Genomic DNA, 21604 nt, shown 5'->3' on the forward strand with positions numbered 1-21604 from the left:
CTCTCGCCTATTTTCCCACCCTCAAAACCCTCTTTCGCACTTCAGCGACCACTGCCATCACATCCTCCTCCAGACCCCCTCCTTACGGGTTCACTTAACGGTCTCTCTACTCTCAATCTTTGCGTTCCTTGGATTGGAGGAAAAGGGTGGGGGTGAGGGTGGTATGGACAAAGCGTGCTCTGAGAGAACCGAGGGACCCGGCCCGCTGTATTCACACACATTCCAGGTTTCATGCAGATAGAACACCCCATTGTTCCACCGTGCCTACTTCTGATAAGCTGGAGGAGAAGCAGCCCGGCGCAGAGGGACTGGAGAGGCTGAATGGTTGAGGTTGGAGGGCACCATGCTGGGTAGGGGCTTTCTGAGCAACACGCAAAAAAAGGCGAGGCCCTGTTCTCCACGGATGCCGACCCCGCCCACTCCATGCATGCATTCGGATTTGCATTGTAACAGAGGGAGCGTAAAAGGGCTTCCCACGGATGACACACAGCTCACTGAGGACATGGGCCTCCACAGAGAGGCCAATCCGCCCACTAGAAAGCAGCTTTTACTCTGCGGCAAGTGTGAAACCCACAACTATTCTATTTATTCACAGCCAGCCTGAAAGATCAAGGGGGGACCGGTTTTTTAAATTTTTTGGAAAAAGCAGCAACTAATTGTTCTTTATGCAGTTGCTACATAAAAGTCAAAAAATGTAATAGTGTGGATTCCTCAGGATGAATTCCAGCTGTAGTCCAAAGGGATAAGAATGTAAAGAATTTGGTTTGATAATGTGAATATGTAGCTGATGTGTTCCGAGAAGGAATGCCCTGTTTGCAGACACTTCTCCTCAAAGACAAGAGAAAGTCTGCAGGTTACCACCAACTTTCATTTTAGGTATCAGATTTTTATTGAATCCAAATTTAAAAAGCAGATTAGCTTGAAAAGGGAAAAAGATTTCCCTCTGAACATTTAAAGATAGTACCCAGTGATGCATATTTTTTTTTATTAACACATGTACGCTGAGAATAAAAACAAAATAAAAGGAAATGCAGTATGGATCTGTACTGCTGCATGTCTCAAAATTCAAAGATTTTCAACAACAACAAAAATGATGTGCTTTCTGAGATGACATCACTAGAAGCACAAGAAATACTATGGTGAATGAGTGACTTTTGACAGATGTTAGCATTCAAGTTGCAACTTGATTGTCTTAAAAGCCATGGCTTTATCTACAAGAACCAAAAACAAATGATGCTGTCTTGAGTCACCTTTGAAACAAGAAAAAGCTGCAACAATTATCTTCTGGACCTTAAGTGGTACAGCATGAAAACAGTTGGATAACACAGCAGGACACCCAACGCACCTGAATGGGTAAGACAAACAAACCTAAAAACCAGAAAGAACTGAAGGCTCTGGAGTTGTCAAGTGAAAGTTTGACATTAAAACTGTTTGGAGACACTGTGTCATGACCTTCTGCAGGCCCAGCTTGAAATCTGTCCAATGTGGGTAAATTTGAAACAGTTCAGCAAAAAAAGGGGGGAAGAAATGGACTCAGTTATACCAAGAGTGGCAGAAGCAGGTGTTATGTTTAGGAGGCATTTAAATTTCCAGCTCCCCCAATAGAATAAATCAGCAAACTTTTTCACAAAACTATATTTATGGAGGGGAGAAGGGGGAAAAGTAATTACTGATTTTTGCGATTGAAATCTGGCCCTCTGTCTGTCACATATTTAATTGTTGCCAATTTTTTCAGAAATCCAGAAAGGCAGAGGTTAATTTGATTTCAAAAAATAATTTGCATAGCAAATTAAACAGTAAGTTTAATTTGAAAAGTCTGGTTAATAACTTTGAATCAATGTATGTTTGAGATTTGGCACCAGCAAAACATGAATAGCAACATTTTATGCCAAGCTATGTTGTATTTTTGCAATATTGGTTATGTTGCTACTGGATTTATTATTTCCACTTACCATAGGTGATGAGCTTTCCCATAGGCTTCAGCAGATTGTAGGCCTTGTGGGTGTCTGATCCTCCGAGTGGGTCCAGGATGATGTCCAGCCCTGAGGCACAGGAGGCAAACGGTGGAAGTCATCTATGCTGTGAATTCAGCAAGAGCAGTCCGCCAGATCTCCTCTGGCAGGCTGCCCCTCCACATGTCAAAGTTCAATAGGAGTAGCGAATGTAGCCAAGCTGCTCCATGTTTACTCAAACTCATAAAGGAGGACAGGAGGAACGTAACAGAACCTTCCTTTACGATTGCTTTTTCCATTCATGTCTCTTGTCTGACAAGAGGGATGAATGCCTCCCTGTTGCTATCATTTCAGTATAACAATCTGCACAGAAGGTAAAACCAGGCAATGGAGGTTTCTCTGTGGCTTATTAATGTCCAGCCCTGAAGGTTCTGCCTTAATGACGTTCCTTTGTGCCACAGGGAACTCCTTAAATTGGGCTACTCCTCTTTGCTCTGCTAAACCCCGGTCCTATTGATTGCAGAGGCTCACAGCATGACTCTGCCTTGACTGGAGCACACATGAATTGACAAAAGAGTCAAAGATAGAAGGATTGGTGGTGAGCACATTGATTCAGGCTTCTAATTAGATACATTCAGTGTAAAGTGTCAGCTCCTGCTTTCAACCTATCTGTCTCCGATGTCTGCCTGACTCAAAAATGAACAGAGACAGGTTGGAGACGTGCCAATGAGATGAGCTTTCTGGGAAACTATATTATATTTGAAACAGGAGCAGCATGACCAGGACTTTGGTTAATTTTCTAGAAGCAGTTCCAACTACAAATAACTTTTCTCGCTACTATGTTTGGGGCGAACAGCGTCAGTGTTTAGAAAGAAAAAATTTGTTTGGTGGGAAACTGACTCCCTATTTGCTGCCACTCTGACAGCCAACTGTGAGAAACTGAGAAAGAAATGGCACAGCAATTAATCATCTCACCAAATCTATTGTAGGAAAAAAAAACTTGAAATATCCAATATCAAAAACAGAGGTTTTGTGTTTTGAATTGCATTCTCCTGTGTCCTCCCAAAAAATAAAAATCCAAATTTAGAACATTTAATCTTGGCGGATGCTGAGATCTCGTTCACCTTTTGGACTGATCTTGCGAACTTCCTCCACATAGTCCTTGGTACGATAGTCGATGGCATGCGTGACCCCACCCTGACTGATGGCCTCATGTTTGCTTGCTGACGCAGTGCCGAACACGGTCACATCTTTCACAGTCTTGCACAACTGAGTGGCTGCAATGCCAACGCCACCTGAAGAGAGGGGAAAATAAATATAAACTTAACACAGGGAAATACACCTGATGGTTTTGACCTTTCGTCTCCACAGACTCTCCTTGCCTGGCTGGATTTTAGAGTTCAGTCATCAGAGACGCTTATTCAAAATGGTTTCCTCTTTCTGTTTTTGTTATAAACATTTGACCACCACACCACAGAGCTGCACAAGTTGTCTCTCAGCTGGATTAAAGAAAGTCCAATTTTGGTAATACCATGTTTTCTCCTCCAATTGACTGGTAACAGTAGCTACGCCAAAACTCATTTCTAATTGGGTGATCAGTCCCTTGTGATGGCTCCTCTTCTGAAAGAGGCTGTTGTGTGTGAAGACAATAGCATTATTCCTTTCCCCAACACATAGCGGCATTTTATAGTACAATCAAGTAACTACGTTAACTTAAGTTGATAAAAAATGGTATATATGTCAAAATATAATTTCATAATTTAACTCCTTGAAATTGGGCCTCTGTCTCTTTAAGAAACTTTCTGACTCTCCTCCATCAGGAAGTCATCATAACATCGCTCCTCTATAAATCCTTTAACATTTTACCAGTGTTGCACTGAGAAGTAGCTTGTATAATGAGCTCAGCAGTTCTACCAAGTGTTTGCTAATTGCTGCTAGCTAGTCTGAAGGAGCTCCAAGGAGGAGTTGCATCCTCGACGATGGTAGTAGACCAAACCAGAAAGAAAGTGTTTGTCACAAGACACCTACACTGGACTCATTAACTAGGCCTAATTAACTGATGCAAAATCTGATTGCGGTAAATGTTTTTTTTCTCTCTCATAAATGTGAGTTCTACACATCTCAGACAAGTCTTTAAATCTTAACTTTTGCAAAATATGTCATCCAGTTCCAGTTAGAAAGTGAGGAGGCCAAAATCCAAGGATGAATAAACACATTCATCTGTTTTGTTCAGCCTTGAACTGGTAACACAGCTGTTTGTTCCTCAAGTAATTTAATACATGGGTGAGAAAACATGCATATAAGGAAACCAAGACGCTTCTGGAAAGAGAGATGAGCAACACACATTTCCAGCCAAAAGTAAAGCAGCTTTCACTCTCCTGTTGTTGGCAGTTTTAAACCGAAGCTTGGCAGATTAAGACAGTAGCTCTAAAACATAATTTTGTCATTTTGATTTTAGGTTTTAAATCCGCTTTCTTTTTGTCTTGATTTATTCTTCCTCAATAAATAAAGTACCTGAAAGCCGGAAATGGACGAATTGTACAATAGGATTTTAACCATCTTATTTTCTGTGGTTTTAGTTTAGTTTATATCAGAAGAAATTAGATATTAATTGATTGCAATTAGTAAGATTGTATCTAATGTAAGCTTAAGTAAGCTATCCACTTTCAGTTTTGACTGTTTCATTAATAATAATTCCTAAGAAAAAGAGATCTCATCTTCTATATAAGTGCAATTATTGAATCAATAAAAATTTATGCTTCAAAAGAAATGATTTTTACAACAATTTAGAAGATTGAGACAAATCTGATTAAGATATGAACCTTTGCATTTCAAATTATTTTGAGCAAAATCCTCCACAAAATGGAGCTCGACAAGAATTCCCATTCAATGCATATTTTCGGGGCCAGGTAAATTGGATTTGCATTATTTATCGTGACAAATAACCAAGTCAATAACAGAGTGGATGTGTTTTCGCTCAGAGGTATGTATGAGGCATATTAAACACAATTACATTAACCCAGCTGGCCTGGAGAAAGTAAACACCCACACAAAAGACAAATACATCCACCTCTGGAGAAAGTAGCGTTTGTCACCCTGTGGTAAATCCAATTTTGCAGTTTGCTTTCTCAAGACAATCTGAAGTACCAGAAAAACACAAAAGTAGCTGTAAGAGAAAAAAAAAGATCTCCCACACTATCCAAGACTTTAAATACAAGAAGAGGTTTGGACTGTTTGCATTTTTCTTTGCTGTGTTTGAATGCCGTAGCCGTGTTTGCAGAAGGAACCGTTGCGAGGAGTAATAGGTTACCGATAAGCGAGTGGCTTGTTTGAAATGAAAGCTGACTGGAGGGGCCGGGGCTGCAAGGCATCCATAAAGGTCACTCATGCCTGACCAGGAACGAGCACATTTTATCTGATACCAGAGAGAATAAAGAAGCACAGAGCAACAGCTGCATTCAATAACATTTACTTTAACTGGGATTAGATGGACGGTTGAGAAAATTAAATGCGGTGAGAAATATGCACACCAAGAAAATGAAGAAAAGATTTTCACTTTGAGTGTCTGTATTCTGAGTGAAGAATACTGTGGTTATTTTAGGCATACATGTCAGCTTTCAGGAGAGAATGTTGTGCACTGGATGATGCTGGTGCACCTCTTGTCCCTTCATCTGAACATAAATGTTTCTGAGCCAGTGAGCCTGTCTAATAGCACAACTTCTTCAACCAAACCCAGGCAGTTTTTCTCTGTGGCGCCATGGCTGCATAAAAACACAAAAGCAAACAGCAGTGAGTTCAGAAGAAATAAAAGTACTTAGATTTACTGATATTATTTGGATATATGCTCAAGATAGAGCCGTTCTCTGGTAGTGCGGGTCAACGGGTTCCCGTGAGATGGACAGGCCGGCTGCATCACTGTAATCACGCCTGTTGATGGTGTTAATATAGCTGAAGAGAAAACAAAACTCAAGGCTGTTGCTCTTGGATGCGAGCAAGAGCTGTCGTGGCCGCGTTGTAACAGCAACCGTCTCTCCTCGCTCCCAGTGAGAAAACCGAGTTTGTGTTGCCAAGGTAACCTCAGCCAAATTGCCAGCAATGACAGAGCAAAGGGAACCATTTTGTCTCATTGACTGCTCTTCCTTCGGGCACGCAAGCGCAACAATCGCGAGTTTGTCAGCAGTTCGTTTTTGACAGCTACAGCTGAGCACTTGTCTTGAGAAGTCACCTGAAAAGGAACCGTATTTCTAATGATTGTTAAACACAAATATACAACATGAGGAGTACTTTGTGTAATTTAAAAGAGAAAACAGAGACAGCTGTCAGTCAGTAACATCTCTCCTGGGCAGGTATAAGCCGTCCAGCAGAATCGTATATGCTGACATTTAAATATTTAACTATAGTAACTGTCATAAACATGGTGATTTCTGTTCACTGCAGCTTTGTAGAGAAATGAATCAAAAATTAATGCAGAAATCACTTTATTTGTATACAAAAGGAGAATTTGCTGCAGTGCCTTTCAAAAGAATCGTATGCATTTTATTGGATTTCTGTGTGACAAATACAAAGTAGCACATTATTGTGGACTCGAAGGTAATTATATAGAAATTTGATCACGAATGAAAATGTGAAAAGCAAAGCATATGTTTGATTCAACATCCAGGGGTCAATATTTTATAAAACAATCTTTTCCTACATTGAGAAACTAAAATATTTCTCAGTCAAATTGGAAGGAAAGTATCAGTGAAGAGCAGTTTAAAGGATTTATGTCTGGACTTTGACTGGACCGTTCCAACTCAAGTATATGATTTGATAGAGACCAGTGGTACTAAATCCTAAACATATCCTCCAAACTTAAAAATGGGTGATTAACAGGATGTAATGAAATCTTTTGAATATGATTTGGTGGAGCAGTGACACAAACAAACATGGAGGACAGCAGGGATTCACTGGTGTTGTATCTCTGGCTGAATTTCCTCCTGAAAAGTGAACCTCTGCTTCAGTCTCAGATCTTTTCACATCAATAGTCATTTTCCCAGCATTACTCTGTTTATAGTTCCGTGTCCTTCCATCTTCCCAGCAAAAATGGTCAAAACACTCCTGAAGGAAAGCTAGCACACAGTTTGATGCGACCACTGCCACATTTCACTTTTATGGACGCTGTGTTTAAGCTGAGATACAGAGCCAGTTTTTTAAAATGACTTTTTGACTAGAGGTAAAAAAAAGTTCGTTCTTAATCTCATCACTGTTTGAGGCAAACTCTAAGCAAACCTCATTGCTTGAGAAATTGCTCCTTTTTGCCACTTTTTCATGAAAGAGACATTTGTGGAGTAGATGATAATTGTCCTCTTAACAAATCTCTATTCCTCTGATTAAAGCTCCATTTATTCAGCCTCTCAGTTTAATTGGGTGGTCATGTTTTGGTAGGTTTCTAGTGGTTTGCATGTTCAAATACCAGATTGAAAGGTGCTCTGTGTGTGTTCAAAGCTTGAAATATTCAATCATTTTCACAAGCCACAACCTATCTGCTGTATTTCTTGGTATTCTTGATGACAGTGTTTCGAAAAACATATAAATACATTTAAAACTTGTCATTATTCTTCCACTTCCGAAATATACACAACAATTTGTCCATAAAATCCCACACACACACATTAAAGCCTGTTGTTGTAATGTGATGTGGTGTGAATAAGCTGTATGAGAAACTGTACATTTTGTGACTGTTTTTAGTCAGATTTTACCTGTTTCTAAATCCCATGGGAACAAACTCCCATGTGTCCAATCACAAGACTGCAGAACTGTGCCAAGAACCCTTCAGTCCCCTCACCTCCAATCAGACATGCACATCCATACATACACACACCGCAAAGGCAAGATAAGCTTCCTTCCCAGTTAGCTGCTGGTATCTGCTAATCTTCCCAAATATGCAAGGATTAAAATATTAGCCTTCGGTTTCTGCATTGACTTGTTTTTTCCCCACTTTACATTATTCCCAGCATCTACTTAGAGTTGAACCATCTCTCTTTGGAGATTACAGCTTAAAACTAGCAACGAAGAAGAAAAGGCAACCAATACCAATACTTGCTGCCATTTGCAGTTATTCTCCTCAAGATTCAATTTAAGTGTTTATACTCGAAAACAAGAACGACCCAAACATCCTCCACCTAAACAGAGCACAGAGGGGTTTTGTCTTCCCCCACAATCCTTACGTTCTTGCATTTTAGCACAGATTGTGCTCCACAACATGGCTGTTAGGAACGAATTGGAATTTTCCCCAAAAAACACAGAAGGAATCCAGATTGAGACTGAGGCCACTATTATTGCTCCACACCCAGTGGCTCATCAGAAAGAGGGAGGGTGGAATGGACAGAATGTGCTAAAAGCTGCCAATCAAACAAGAAAAATAATGCTCTTGTATTTATTTTCTGAAGAAATGTGATGATCACAGTCGTGGCAATGTGTATGAGGGCCGGCTGTGATGTCAGTGTTGTCATATTGTTACTGTCGGAAGATAATCACTGCACTCCATTTTTCCTCTTTTTAGCATATTGTTTCAACATATTTGCACATTTCCTCCCAGCCTTGTATCTTTTCTAACCTATCATTAGGTTGTGGTGGTGGCTTGCAGAAAGAATGAAATAAAAACATGGAGCAGAGCATCTCTTTTTAGCCAAACTCCCAGTGGGAACATTACAACACAGACAAGAAAATAAATGGCATTTTATTGTAGATGGAAAAGATTTAACATTGTTCAGATACTAGAGCTAGGATAATGAGAGGCGCTACAGTTGGGTGTTTGTGAACTTGTACTTATGAGGTATTACACTGTATTATGTAACCCTGTTGTTTTTCTTGGATGCGTGCGGGAGTGTGGGCTTGAAACGCAGTTCAGTGTGCTCTCTCTCTGAAGGTGATTTTCATAAAGGAAGTTCATTTTTAGTGACTGGGTAAGTGAAGGAGGCCCTTGCAGTTTTCATATCATATGACAAATAAAACCATGAGCTACAGAAAACTAATATTACAGACTTGCATGCAGAAATAAACATGCACAAACTCCTTCTTTTCCCCCACTTCAACCCTGTTGCAAAAGCTGTTGCACACAAACAGGTGTCCTAACAAAAGCTTCGCATACACCTGTTATTATGTGGTGGCGGTTAGGGCGGGGATATACGGGGTCAATTGTCAAAAACTGCGGCACTGAAAGCGCGAAGGAGAAATGTGATTGGAGTGCTGGGTTGGAGGTTGCCCTGGTTTCCTTCCACTATCAGCGCAGCTGATCTGCCGCCGGCGATGGCAGGCCCAGGGAACGCGGAGACGGTTCAACCACACAGCCCAGACTCCTGCTCAGTGGTCAAAGTGGATTAACATTCGCTGAACTGGGGTAAGGAAATTATTCTCAGACACTTTTGTCATAAGTAGAGAAAACTTCATCCATAGAGTCGTAAGTACAAATAAGACTGAATAATAAATGAGAATACTAACATATCAAAGACTCCAAGGGAGGAAAACCTGCAAACAGATTGTTTAATTTAGTTCCCAACAGGAGACAAAACAGAACTTTGAATCATTCAACCCTAAAAACATCTTTGACTTGTCGTTTTTCCAACACATCTGTAGTCAGATGTCTTCCACGGACGGAAGACAGATACGCCCGAGGCCCTGCCTGCAGGGTTGACAGCAGCCATGAATATCCACACCAGGCTGCAATTCTCATTTCGACATCCAGCCACCTGTCATACCCACTTTACTTTAATTTGATGTATATGGCGATATGATGGATGCATTTAAAGCAAACTCGCAGCGAGTACAGTGCTTAAGACATTTATTGGTGCCTCTAAAGATGCATAAAAATATTTTATGTCAGAAGGATAATCTCCCACTGAAAAATGTAAAAGAAATCCAACCTTTGAGTGCGTTTGTTAGATTTACTTAGCCTTAATTTATTTATTTTACACTTTTACTTTTGTTCAAAGACACATCGATTACACATTTTCAGTTCACTGTCAAAATCTGCAGTTTTGAAATCTTAATGTCCAGGTACTTTAAAGATTTCATGTTGTCATTCACTCTAATAAAGTTCAGCTGAAAGCGAAACAGGCCCACAGCATCACAGATCCACTACCATACTTATCACAGAAGAGGTATTTTGACACAAACTTACCCTTGGTTTCTAAAAATGTTCATTTTTACTCTCAAGGGCAAAGAGCTAATGGTTCCAGTTGAAGTTCCAACGACATATAGAAAACTCCAATAAGCATTTAGCTCGTGTTTTCCTGCCTGCTGTTGCTATGGTGAGTCATTGAGTCAAGAAATGGGATTCTAGGTCATATGATCTTTGGCCACCAGAAAAATAGAAAATCCTGGATTACTTACATCTAGGGTTGCGCAATAAATCAATTTTTATCAATAAATCAAAATTTTTTCCACAACTGCACTACTTCAATTTCCATAGCTCAGAGTGATGTTAGCCCACCACCATCTTTTTTTTTGACGAGGATGTTTTAGAGCTTCTGTTTAATCCAACTTTGAATTCAGGTCAACTCACAGGAATGATTTAAATAAAAACCTTTTTTATAATATTTTCTCTTTTCCAAGGAAAATAGTGAGGGGAAAAATGGATTAAAAATGAGAATTATAATGTGTAAAAAAAAAAATGGCAATCTTATTTTCAAGCCCTAGTTACATCTATTTTAATTGTTTCGATTGTTGGTTTTTCTTTCGTCTCACATGAGATGTGTACTTAGAGCTCACGCTTGAGGTTTTCAAGCAACTGAGCCAAAAATTAAAAGATTGTGTCTTTGTAAAAAGTTTATAACTTTAAAGACTCAAAACTACAAAAAATGGTAAGAATAAAAATTACTTTACATTCGCTCTGCAGATTAACATTAGCAAGGACTTAAGTCCTTTAGTTCAGACCACACGCAGTAGCTGGAAGCGTCTTGCTTTAAAACCTGGAAGCTAATCCTCAGCGGAACCCAGTAACTCCATCCAAAACCTGAAGATTTCAACCAGAAGCAGCTGATTAGTGGAACTCCTGAATGTCAAGTGTACGGATATGTTGGTGGATTTTACTGCTAGCATTATTTAGCGAGCCAGAGCATCTTACATAACTTTGGCAATTTCGGAAGCCAAAATATTAAGAGGATGTACACTCCTAATCAAATTATGCATTCCCCATCTGCAGCACAGCAGCAATTCATGTTGGGCTGCATTTACTCCAGAGCTCATAAATTAAGCAGAACCGGACGTCATCTCTGTAAGCAGCGGGTCCCCATATGCATGCAGGAATGTGTAGTGTGGGTGTGGTGGCTTGGTTGGCTGGTCTATTAAACATCAGGACTAGTTCAGGGAGAGGTCAGAGGAAAAACAGTTGGCCGCGTACAGTGGAAGACCCACGAAATACGTCCAAATGTCATCCAGCTTCCCCCTCCGCCCAAAAGCCCCCGGGGGAAAACAAAAGGGAAAACGTGAGATGACGAGGACCGCGACACGGATATTGTCGAGGGTCACGAGGAGGGAGACGAGGTTACGAAAGGCTGGAGGGGTGTGGAGGCGGGCAGTGGAGGATGCAGATGTGCGGTGCGGTGGAGAGGAGAGGCACGATGGGAGGAAATACAAGAAGCTATTGTTTTGAGAGAAAAGATAGGAACGGAGCCACGAGAGAGGCAGCTGAGGATTATTCACCACAGACATACAGAACACCAGTCAGACATTCCCAACTGGTCACCTGATCGGGAAAGGTCACTATGCTTTTCAGGAAGGGATGCAGTTTATGTTGAGGTGACAATACCTGAAAACATAGAACAATGGAGAGGCTGAAAGCAACAGAAGGGTGACGCATCATCCTTCTTGTAAAGGTTTCCACTACAGAGTTCAACAGGGTGGAGATGCAATGGAAACACAGCCCTCAAATTCCATGATTCTCAAACTGTTGTACAATGACCACCGGAAGCACTTATATCGTCTTTCGTGGTAATTGGAGGAAAGTTCCATCTTTTAAAGGAATCAAATTGCAATTTCAAGAAAAAGTATTGATGTTCTGTCACCTTTAATGGTCTGAGATTGTTGGACAAATTGAAGAGAAAAGAAAAGCTGAGTAAATACTAACGGCTTTGTGGAGTGAAAGTTGTATTTATGACATAAAGACATGATTCAAACCAACCTAGCATGATGTAAAAGTTGTTCTATTGCACATTTACAAATTTTGGCCCATCTTCTTACTTTCTTATTTGGTAGAGTAAGAAGATGTTGATGCAATACCAATGAACAGAACATTCATTTATGTTTATAAAGGATATGACCAGAACATTTATCTGATTTTCATGAACAGTTCATAAACAAATACAGAGCGCCTATAAACTGTTAAGAAGACAAAATCTTGTTTTTTACCTACTCATCACTGGTTGAGACTAAGGAAAGTTTGGCTATTTTTGTTTTATTTATAAGTTTAAAACCACAAAAACTTTGAGTGACAACATTCTCACAACTCAAAGTTATTTTAATGGGAGACAAGAAGCGAGGGACATTCGTTTTCTCCAGCTGTTGTGCACATTTGGTCAGCTGGCTGAAAGAAACCTTTCAGCTGTTTGAAAATTCTTAGAAACACAGACAGTGTGGAAACTAAAGCAGGGGCAGCCATTACTCTGGTAAAAGTAACACTGTTTGAAACCTACAGTGGCCAAAGTGAGAGCCAAACTTGAGCATTTACATCCTGGCTTTTCTGCTAGTTCAGGCTATTTGATGAGATAAAAACAGGTTGTTATACTCAGAGTGTTAGTCTATAAAGTCCAGCACAGTGAGAAAGTTATATTTTGGATAATTATCACATTTACTTACAAACTAGTGCTGGGTTTCACACTTATTTATTCTGCATTGTCTCTTTAGTTTGTATCTGAAGATCAAAATAATAAAGATATTTTCACATAATTTAACTGTAATGACAAATATGTTTCAGTACTGGAACATTAGGAAGAATCGATGCTGTCCTGGTTTTGAATTCAAATATTTATGTGAATATAATGACATTGTGAAAATGGTAGTTCTTACTCGAGGGTAAAATTTACCACTTTTATATTGGTACATATATGCATGGGCCAATATATAACCTTGTATTGGTTAATATGTTTTCAGAACAGTAAATAGTTGCAGCTTAAGACTAAAAATTTCTTTATTTATATCAAAACTAAAAGTAGTAAAGAATTACCTTTACAGGATTTCAAATGAAAGGTTATCAATGTTATCCTCAAACTTTTGTTTTATTTCCTATTTTTTAAATATATTTTTGCATGTGCAACCTCTAAAATTCATAAATTATCTGCAATAATTGTCAAAACATATGTTTTGAGATACAGCTTACATTTTTCTGCTTTGTTTAAAATAAATTATCTTCTCCACTGAAAGCTTGAGGGGCTTTGGGGATTGAAAGAAGCCAGATTATTTCCCCAAAGCGATCACATCAGTAGATTAATTTGTTTCTAGAACAATCAGGTCAGTCATGAAACACAGACAGGATGAACACCCACCCCCATCTACCCCCATCTCGCCTCGAGCGCTTACTAGAAAGCAGCGAGTTGGGAGTACGTGGCTGCAGCGATAAGAAGCTGTTGATCAAGGCCTTCAATGAAAGCTCACACTGCATTAAATCATGATGATTACCACCGCACCCTGTGACTGCGAGTGAAAAAAGAAAAAAAATCACTGCCTGCTTCTCTTCGGCACTACTGTTACTCCTCGTCTGTGCAAATCGTTCACAAGCTGATCTCATCAGGGAGCTCAACATTTTATCTTTATTCAGCCGTAGAGCAAGATGTGTTCAGGAATGACAGATGCATAAATCTGCTTCTCTTTAGTTGGATGTGCAACTCAGGAAGTCTTGAAACAGCGTCATGATGTGATGAAACCATTAACCCCAGTGAGGCAGCAGGTACCGTCGTGCTCTGTCAGGGCGTGTGCTCAATTTGTGGCCAGGTAGGAACTTTTTATGCCCTGATCATCTGTAATTATTGTTTCTCAAAATTATAAAATATGAATGCATAAAGAGAAAACAGCTAACTTCTTGGAATAGTTGTAGAAGAGAAAATAAAATGATAAATAAAAAAACAGGAATGTGTGGAATTGGGGAAATAGCAGTAGTGTTCCACAACATCATCATGTGATACTTAAGTCAGATAAATATTCTTATGTAACTTCAAAGTACGTGCAGGGAATAAGAGCACCATTATTAGGAAAGGTTATAGCACCAGAAGCTTTAAATGAGTGGGTGAGGAAAGCCCCATTAGGCCGAAAAATAAACAAGTTTGCAAGTTACTGAGAGGTTGCATTAGTCTGAAAAATGCAATTATTCTTTTTCAGGCAAAAACTAATTCTTTCACTGCAGAACCACATTAAATGATGACTTATACTGAAACTTATATGTGTATTTAGCATTTTATAAATTAGAGACTAGCACAAAATGAGGCAGCAGTTTTCTGGGATCTACCTTAGAGTGAAAACTGGTTAGCTGGACAAAACAAAAGGACATAAACCTGATGAATCAGGTAAAATAAAGAAAACAGCTCAGATTCTTTAACAGATTCTAGCTGAAAGCTGTGTAGACATTTAATAGTTCTGCTTTTAGCCTGATGGCAACAGTTCAAAATCCCCAGAGAGAGTGTAAAGTGTGTCTGACAACATTCAAAACCAAATTCAGATTCTGACAAAAAAGTAGAGACTCTAAAGATGTTCTCAGCTTCCCCCACAATCTGCTCCAGGACTATACTGTTGAAATGCAGTGTCAAAATCCCAACTACTGATGTTCTGAGGATGCCTTACAAAACATAAATTAGGTTTTAGGAGTAAAATCCAAACCACATATTATACTTTGATAATTCTTATACTCCTAATGTTGCTTTATATGTGGCTTTGAGTTGAAGAAAATGGAGCAAATGGAGCTCCATCTTTGAAACATGTCTTGCCAAATGGACTTTATTAATGTTTTAACTTGAAACTTACTAAATTAACTTTAAATGTAACTTTTTTTTAAACCAATGGCTTACTTTTTAAAACTTTCACATAAAAACAGATGCCAAACTTTGGTTTATTGGAATCTCGATTTAGGTGAGTAAATTTTAGTCATCTTAGATTAGTTTTGGTAATTTGCAATAAGAGATTTAACACTCAACTACTGATTCTGTACTTTCTTACCCTCCCATCTGCCTAATTTTTTTCTGGCTCCAACATAGACATAATATACTGATAACTGCTTCTTTATATGATTTACAAAAATAACTATCATATCGGGAATCCAGTTAAATTGAAATATGTCAAGAAATGTGACTTCTTTTGGTTTGAAAGACCTGGTTCAAAATTATAGCAAAGCCTGCCTGCCATTTCTTTTATATCGTCACATGAAAGCTCAGCGCAGACAGGCCTACTGCCTCCCAGCCTCCTTCAAACTCTGGCCCTGCCACAGCAGATACCTTTGATCTGTCTAATCAGTGAACATCAGGAACCATTTTGACAGAATCCTGGGTGCAACATCTTCTCCACACACAGATGCTCAGCATCCAGCTCCATGTGAAGCTTAAGAAGCTGGAAGCTGATGCTTAGCAGGGAGGGTGGGGCTCTTTCCCACACAAGGTATGAAGAAACCTTGGAAAATGGACATGCAAACAATCTAGGCATGTGGTTTTACAATGCTATTGTCTGTCCGGACAGCTGGAGAGCAAAGACTGGCAGTCTTCCCTGAGAAACAAGAGGTGATTCTCTGCCTAAGCCAGCAGGGAGAAGAGTGTTCAACCACATTTCCAGAGTGTTCCTCCTATAGGGAGCATATTCTACACAGAACGCTACAGCATGTGTTCTCACAGGGGTGAATGACATCAACTGGATATGATATGATAAACGCAAACATTTGGGATTCATAAAACCGCCAGTCCCACAGCTACAACGCTGTTAGCTGTGACTGTAAATTGCAGAACGCTGCACTTACAAATGAATTCCTGTCAATGTAAAGGGACATACGCACCTGCACTGGCAGGCTCCCAACACTCTTTATCATTTTTTTGTTCCCCACTGAGAAAAAGGCCAAATTTCATGATGTGCTCTGAGCCATTTACACCCACACATGCTGTCCCAAGTCTAAACGCTCCATTCCTAGATCCTCCTGCACATAAAAAGTGGGAATGAGAGGCAAAGTGATAATTTAGAAAACAGGAACAAAATCTTTAACTAACAACCTCCTCGTTCCAGCTGGCCTGACGATGAAAACAGAAAAAAAAATACAAGCTTTTAGGCTCATCGCGCCCCCAAACAGGTGCCTTCTCTCCCTCAGTCCCCATGTTTTTTCCATCAACTCAACCATTCTGAACTTTGACCTGAAAGAACAGGTGACAGGTGTGCTTGCATTAGTGTAGTCATGCTGGGAGGAAAACACTGAACTACATCTCACACGAGTGAACAATGGAACCTTTTCCAATAGCTTTAAGATTATTGCAAAAATGGATGCAGGATCGAAATGGCCTGATTGCATTAAGGGTTTTAAGCTTAATTCAATTATGAGAGTTTAGTATTTTTTAATTTAAAATCTATGTTTTTTATGGTATGACTTAATATTCCAATATGGACTATTTTAGGAAATTTAGGCGTTCCAAAATGGGAAACGAGCTGTTAAGATTATACACTTTGTATTTTAGCACTGATTTTATATCTCCGTGTAGTTTTTGTGTTATTTATTTATATTTTTACACCGACCCGTAAAATGATCACGGAGACATTCTGTAAATTATAATGAAAATAATTTAAATGCACATGATCAACAGAGTGAAGAAAAAAATAACATTTAACTTTCAGTTTTTAAATTTCCATTTCATTGAATTCATACATTTTTAGTTAATCCTTACATGACTCTGTTAGCAACTGACTGAAAACATGTCTGAGGCGATGCTGTACCTGCAGCAGCATGGACCAGGACGCTTTGGTTGGGCCGCAGGTTGCCAAAGTCAAACAGCATCAGGTAGGCAGTGATGTAGTTGACTGGGAGGGCAGCTGCCTCCTCAAAACTCATCCCGTCTGGGATGAGGAAGGTGTGGCTGGCTGGAACCACAGCCACCTCCTGCCACAGCCCAAAGCGGTTCAGCACCATCACCTTGTCACCAACCTAAAACAAAAGACAGCGAATGATGAGACAGACTCACTAAAAATCAGAAAACAAATGGTGCCAAGGAAACATTTATTGTCTCTGCTTGTAATTTCTGTGACTCGCATCCTGGTAAATGGATAAAACGATCCCATAACTTTTAAAGCAGTGGTTCTCTGGAGTTTCTGCTGTCACTTTTCTAATTTCTTGCCTGAGCTGGCTGTGCAGCAATGCTATTGCTAGCATGAGCGTAAATAGAAACACTTTGTGGTGATTTGGGGCAATGCTATTTTAAGGCTATTTATGTCCAACTCCTTTTTTTAATAGACATGTTTAGTACATTTGATTTAAATTTTTTTTTTATAATTTCCTTCTGCTAATGTGTGGATCCCAGTAAATCCCTGGATGTTTGTGGTTTAGTTTTTGCTCATTTTTCCAAACTTATCTAGAGCATAGAACATGTAATATTCGAAAGAAAATTTAGCTTGGAAGCTGAAATACTTTGGCTGGTGTTTGCAAAGCAGCCAGGAAAGTAACATTCAAATCCTGTGGCACTGATTGGTTTTTCCCCCAATGGTGGCTTATGCTAAAGTGCTGAGATAGTTTAAACTATTCCACACTAATATTATATGACAATTAACAGAGATGGTACTTTAAGGCCGTGGAAAAATAAGGAGCAAAGTCTTGAAGTCATTGGTGTCCTGCCAAGTGAACCTGAACTGTTTCTTTGATACATTTGTGAAATATGCAAATTACATGCAGGGTTGGTAAGAATGGGAAATATTGTTTGCTCAGACAAGATCATTTGCTGAACAAGAAATACTAAACATGCAAAGGTTCAACCATAAGTAAAAAAAAATTAAATACATTTTTCATGGCTGAGAACATGGATGGTTTTAATGGCTCAAAATTCATCAAGAAAAAAGTAACAAACAACACATTCTTTTAAATAGAAATAAATGTGATTAGGGATAAAAGATTAATCATGATGAATCGATTGTTGAAATATTGTCAAATAGTTGATCAATCAATTAATTCACACTCAACATATTTGGGCCTGTAATTAATCCAAAACTGTACAAATATTATGTACAGTTTGCAATCAACATAAAAACACTTTTGTCTGTAAACATGTTTTGTTTCTCCAAAACTCGTAAAGGAATGCTATGACACTTCTTTTCTCTAAAAAATAAAAAATTGAATACTTTGTTTGCATCTTTTAATGTATTTATCTTACAGTAGAACAAAGGCTTAAGTGGTTGAATAAAAAAAGCTGCAAAATGTAACAATCAATTAAAAAATCGATCACTGAATTAATTGTTAGTTACAGCCCTTAATGTAATTTTCACCAACAGTTTTGGTTCCTTTAAATTTTAAGAACAACTTGTAGCAACCTGTGCATTCCCATCTCCTCAGCACCCAACCTTTCCTTATCAAAGCAGGATCCTCAAATACACGACTGTCTCTTTCCAGAAGAATGAGCCATGATATAAACTTCCCCCCAACCCCAAAACCAGCCAATCAGGAGAGCTCACTCGAGGGACACAGGAAACAGAGACGACAGCGGCATTATAACTCTCTTCCTGTTTTCTTCCTCCCCCCTCTTATCCAGTCCTCCCAACATAGCCTTCCCTCCCACCCTGTTTCCATTCTCCTCACTTTTTCTCTTCCCTTCTTTCTCTTTCACTTCCTGAGTCGTTTTCCTCTTACAACTTTAGAACGTCTTCCTTCCCCTTCTCCAGTTCCCCTCCGTCTCATCCTGTCTGTCTTGTGTGGCGCTCTCGCTTTCATCCCCAGCGCCTCGTTTTGTTGTCTCCTTTTTCTTCTTCTTCCTCCCCTTGTGAGGAGTGTCCCCCTTCCATCCCTTCTTCCTCATGAGCGTAACAGGACAATGGGGCCCATCTTCTCCCCTGGCTTCTCTCCACTCATCAGCCTCCCTGCCAGATTCTTCCTCATGGCTGAGCATAAGACAAGCTCTCTCCTCCTGGGAACAAACTCTGTCTCCACCCGGACCTCTCTAATGGTCTGGAGGGAGCCATGCATCTCGCTGTCAATCCTCTCCAATTAGAGAGATTCCCATCTCTTTCTTTCCGAGCACTCGACTCACTGTCATTTGGTTTACTTTCTAAACTATATATAATCTAATTTTGTTATTTTGTTGCTGCCGATTGGCTTCTTTATTCTGTCTACATCTCCATCTTTTTTGTCAAGGCGTTGGAGTCTTCAAACTCATCAAGCTCACTGGATAATTGGGGTGCAGCGCGGTACAAAAATCGATATGCGGAGGAGTTCAGGCTTTTACAGGAAAAAAACAAAAAAAAACATGATTCACTCAGTCAAAAGGATCTGCCTCTATTCTTTCAAGCCCATGCAAAGCATGTGAGTTACTGTCAGTCATACAGTCACATTAGTAGGAACATTCAAAGGCAAGCAAAAAGGCCTTGTGACACTTCTGTTTCAACATCTTCACAGCGTGACACAGAAACAAGCAGTCACTTCTTGCATTTCCTCTCAGCCTTCTTTCTGAGCAGTCTCAGTTGGGGTCAGGAGCGAGGGGGGAGGTCACCGAACAAAGACACTTCCAGTTAACTTTAAATGAATAGACTTAATCAGATGGTGATTCAGTTTTGGGGTATGCATGCCCGCCGAGTCAGCTGGCTTGGAGTTCGGAGCTTTGACAAGCTCAGCAAAAAAAAATTATAAGGGTGACCAGATTTTTTTGAGCTGGGTTTCTGAGTCAGACAGAGGAAAAAAAAAAAGGTTAAATGTAATACTTATGAAGCTCACTCATCTGTGACTAAAGGGTAACTGAACTTTAAGTGATACAGTGCCTTAACAGCCCTTAAGACGTGATGTTTGGGGTGTTAAGGCACCCAAAAATGAAACAATATGAGTCTCGTTTTGCATCAATTCAAATATTTACTGCCTCTTACTACTTTAGTTTTGTTAATTTTTTTGTATAAAGCTGCACAGATTAAATGTACTTTACTAGCAAGTTAAATTTTATACTGGCTTATTTGTACATTTTCAAACTTTTGACAGAAATATTATGAAAAAATAAAAATAAATTGGTTGAGTCTGGCTCATGACACTACGGTTAAAGATGATGGATGAACAGATTCTCACTGTAAAGGATGATGCCAGTTTTTTATATACGCCAAATGGACAGTTGCCCAGGATCAAACAGACGATTTATCACAAATGATGTCATTGCAGTTTTCAACAATATCACCACTGCAAGGTTTGTTAATATTGTGCATAATTAACGTACTTAACATTTTGTAAGAGCTGTGCAGAAAGCAGCTGAAACACTAGTCATTAATAATTATGATCTTCAAAGCAATTTTATGATATATGTAAAAATAAATTTTTTGTTCAATTTTAGCACAAGATTAAATTGAACCACACTGAGTTATTATTTTACAAGTTGATCTATCAATGACTACATCAAAACAGAGAGGGAACATGTTAGTGTTAGCTTAGCATTTCAGTAACGTGTGCCTCAAGAAAACACAATTGAAGTTTACTGAGGACCGAAGCCATATGTGAGGTGGTAACTTTGACGTTTCTCTTTTGCTCTTCAAATGACTGTATCACCTCATCTCATTTTGCAACTGGACAAACAAAGTAAAAGTCTTCACCTTAGAAAATCAATTACATTTTACTGTTTGCCTTGTATTGTCCTTTAAACGTGAGCAACAAGTTATCTTGCTTATCAGTAGAGGTATTCAGATGTGACCAGAGGGTAAAGGGGGTTTCTCAAGATGACTTGAGACCAGATAGATAGCGAAGGGGGGGATGAAGTGGGACGATGGAGGAAATACCAGACTGACAATGTGGACCGGAGGGAGGTAATTGAGAACATATGGATCAGATCCCTCCAAAACTCACCAGTGGAGAGAGTCTCCATGTTTTTCAAACAAGCCTGGAGGAAGAGGGGGAAAAAAGTGCTCCTATTTGGCATCAGGGGAGCTTTGGTGTGATTTGTGATGTTTCCTCTCTCTCTCCTCGCTTACTCTCCATTACTCTCCCAACAATCCCTCTTAGGTCATGTCGGGTGAGCTCACTGCACGCTCACTCAACATTACCGAGCATCTGAACGAGTGCTTATTTTGTAAACGTTATAGAGTTACAGCAAAATATGAAATCCGCAAGACAAAAGAAGTGGAATCAATCATCAAACGAATAAGTGAGCCAGGATAAAGTCTTCCAGGACACATCTAAGCCATCCAACAAAAATTACATTTTATACAAAAGTTTATTTTCAATAAAAAAATCTAAATGCTTGCAATATTAATATCATAAATTCATATTAAAACGTATTTTATGGTTATGAGAGGCAGACAAATCAGAGAGTGAGATAAACAGCAATAAAGATTAAAGAAAATCGCATTTGATTTGCTGCATATGTTACTTAATCTGTTTAAAAAGTATCATGTTTGGAGCTTTCTTAGAAGGAAACTCAGACACACCCATTATGTGTCTTTGCCTGTGTGTGTGTGTGTGGTGTGTGTGTGTGTGTGTGTGTGTGTGTGTGTGT

General features: G+C 39.3%; 1 protein-coding gene across 1 annotated transcript in view; it reads right to left on the reverse strand.

Annotated features, from left to right (window-relative positions):
- Nucleotides 1-21604, reverse strand: part of vat1 (vesicle amine transport 1) — a 36700-nt gene that overhangs the window by 12607 nt on the left and 2489 nt on the right. The window contains exons 2-4 of the mRNA XM_055051931.1: nt 16878-17085; nt 3077-3247; nt 1953-2042 (exon numbers count right to left, since the gene is read on the reverse strand). Coding sequence (XP_054907906.1) covers nt 1953-2042; nt 3077-3247; nt 16878-17085 — 469 coding nt within the window. The remainder of the gene's footprint in view (nt 1-1952; nt 2043-3076; nt 3248-16877; nt 17086-21604) is intronic.

The sequence above is a fragment of the Poeciliopsis prolifica genome, unplaced genomic scaffold (assembly GCF_027474105.1).
Source record: "Poeciliopsis prolifica strain line A6 unplaced genomic scaffold, Auburn_PproV2 SCAFFOLD034, whole genome shotgun sequence".
Lineage (NCBI taxonomy): Eukaryota > Metazoa > Chordata > Actinopteri > Cyprinodontiformes > Poeciliidae > Poeciliopsis > Poeciliopsis prolifica.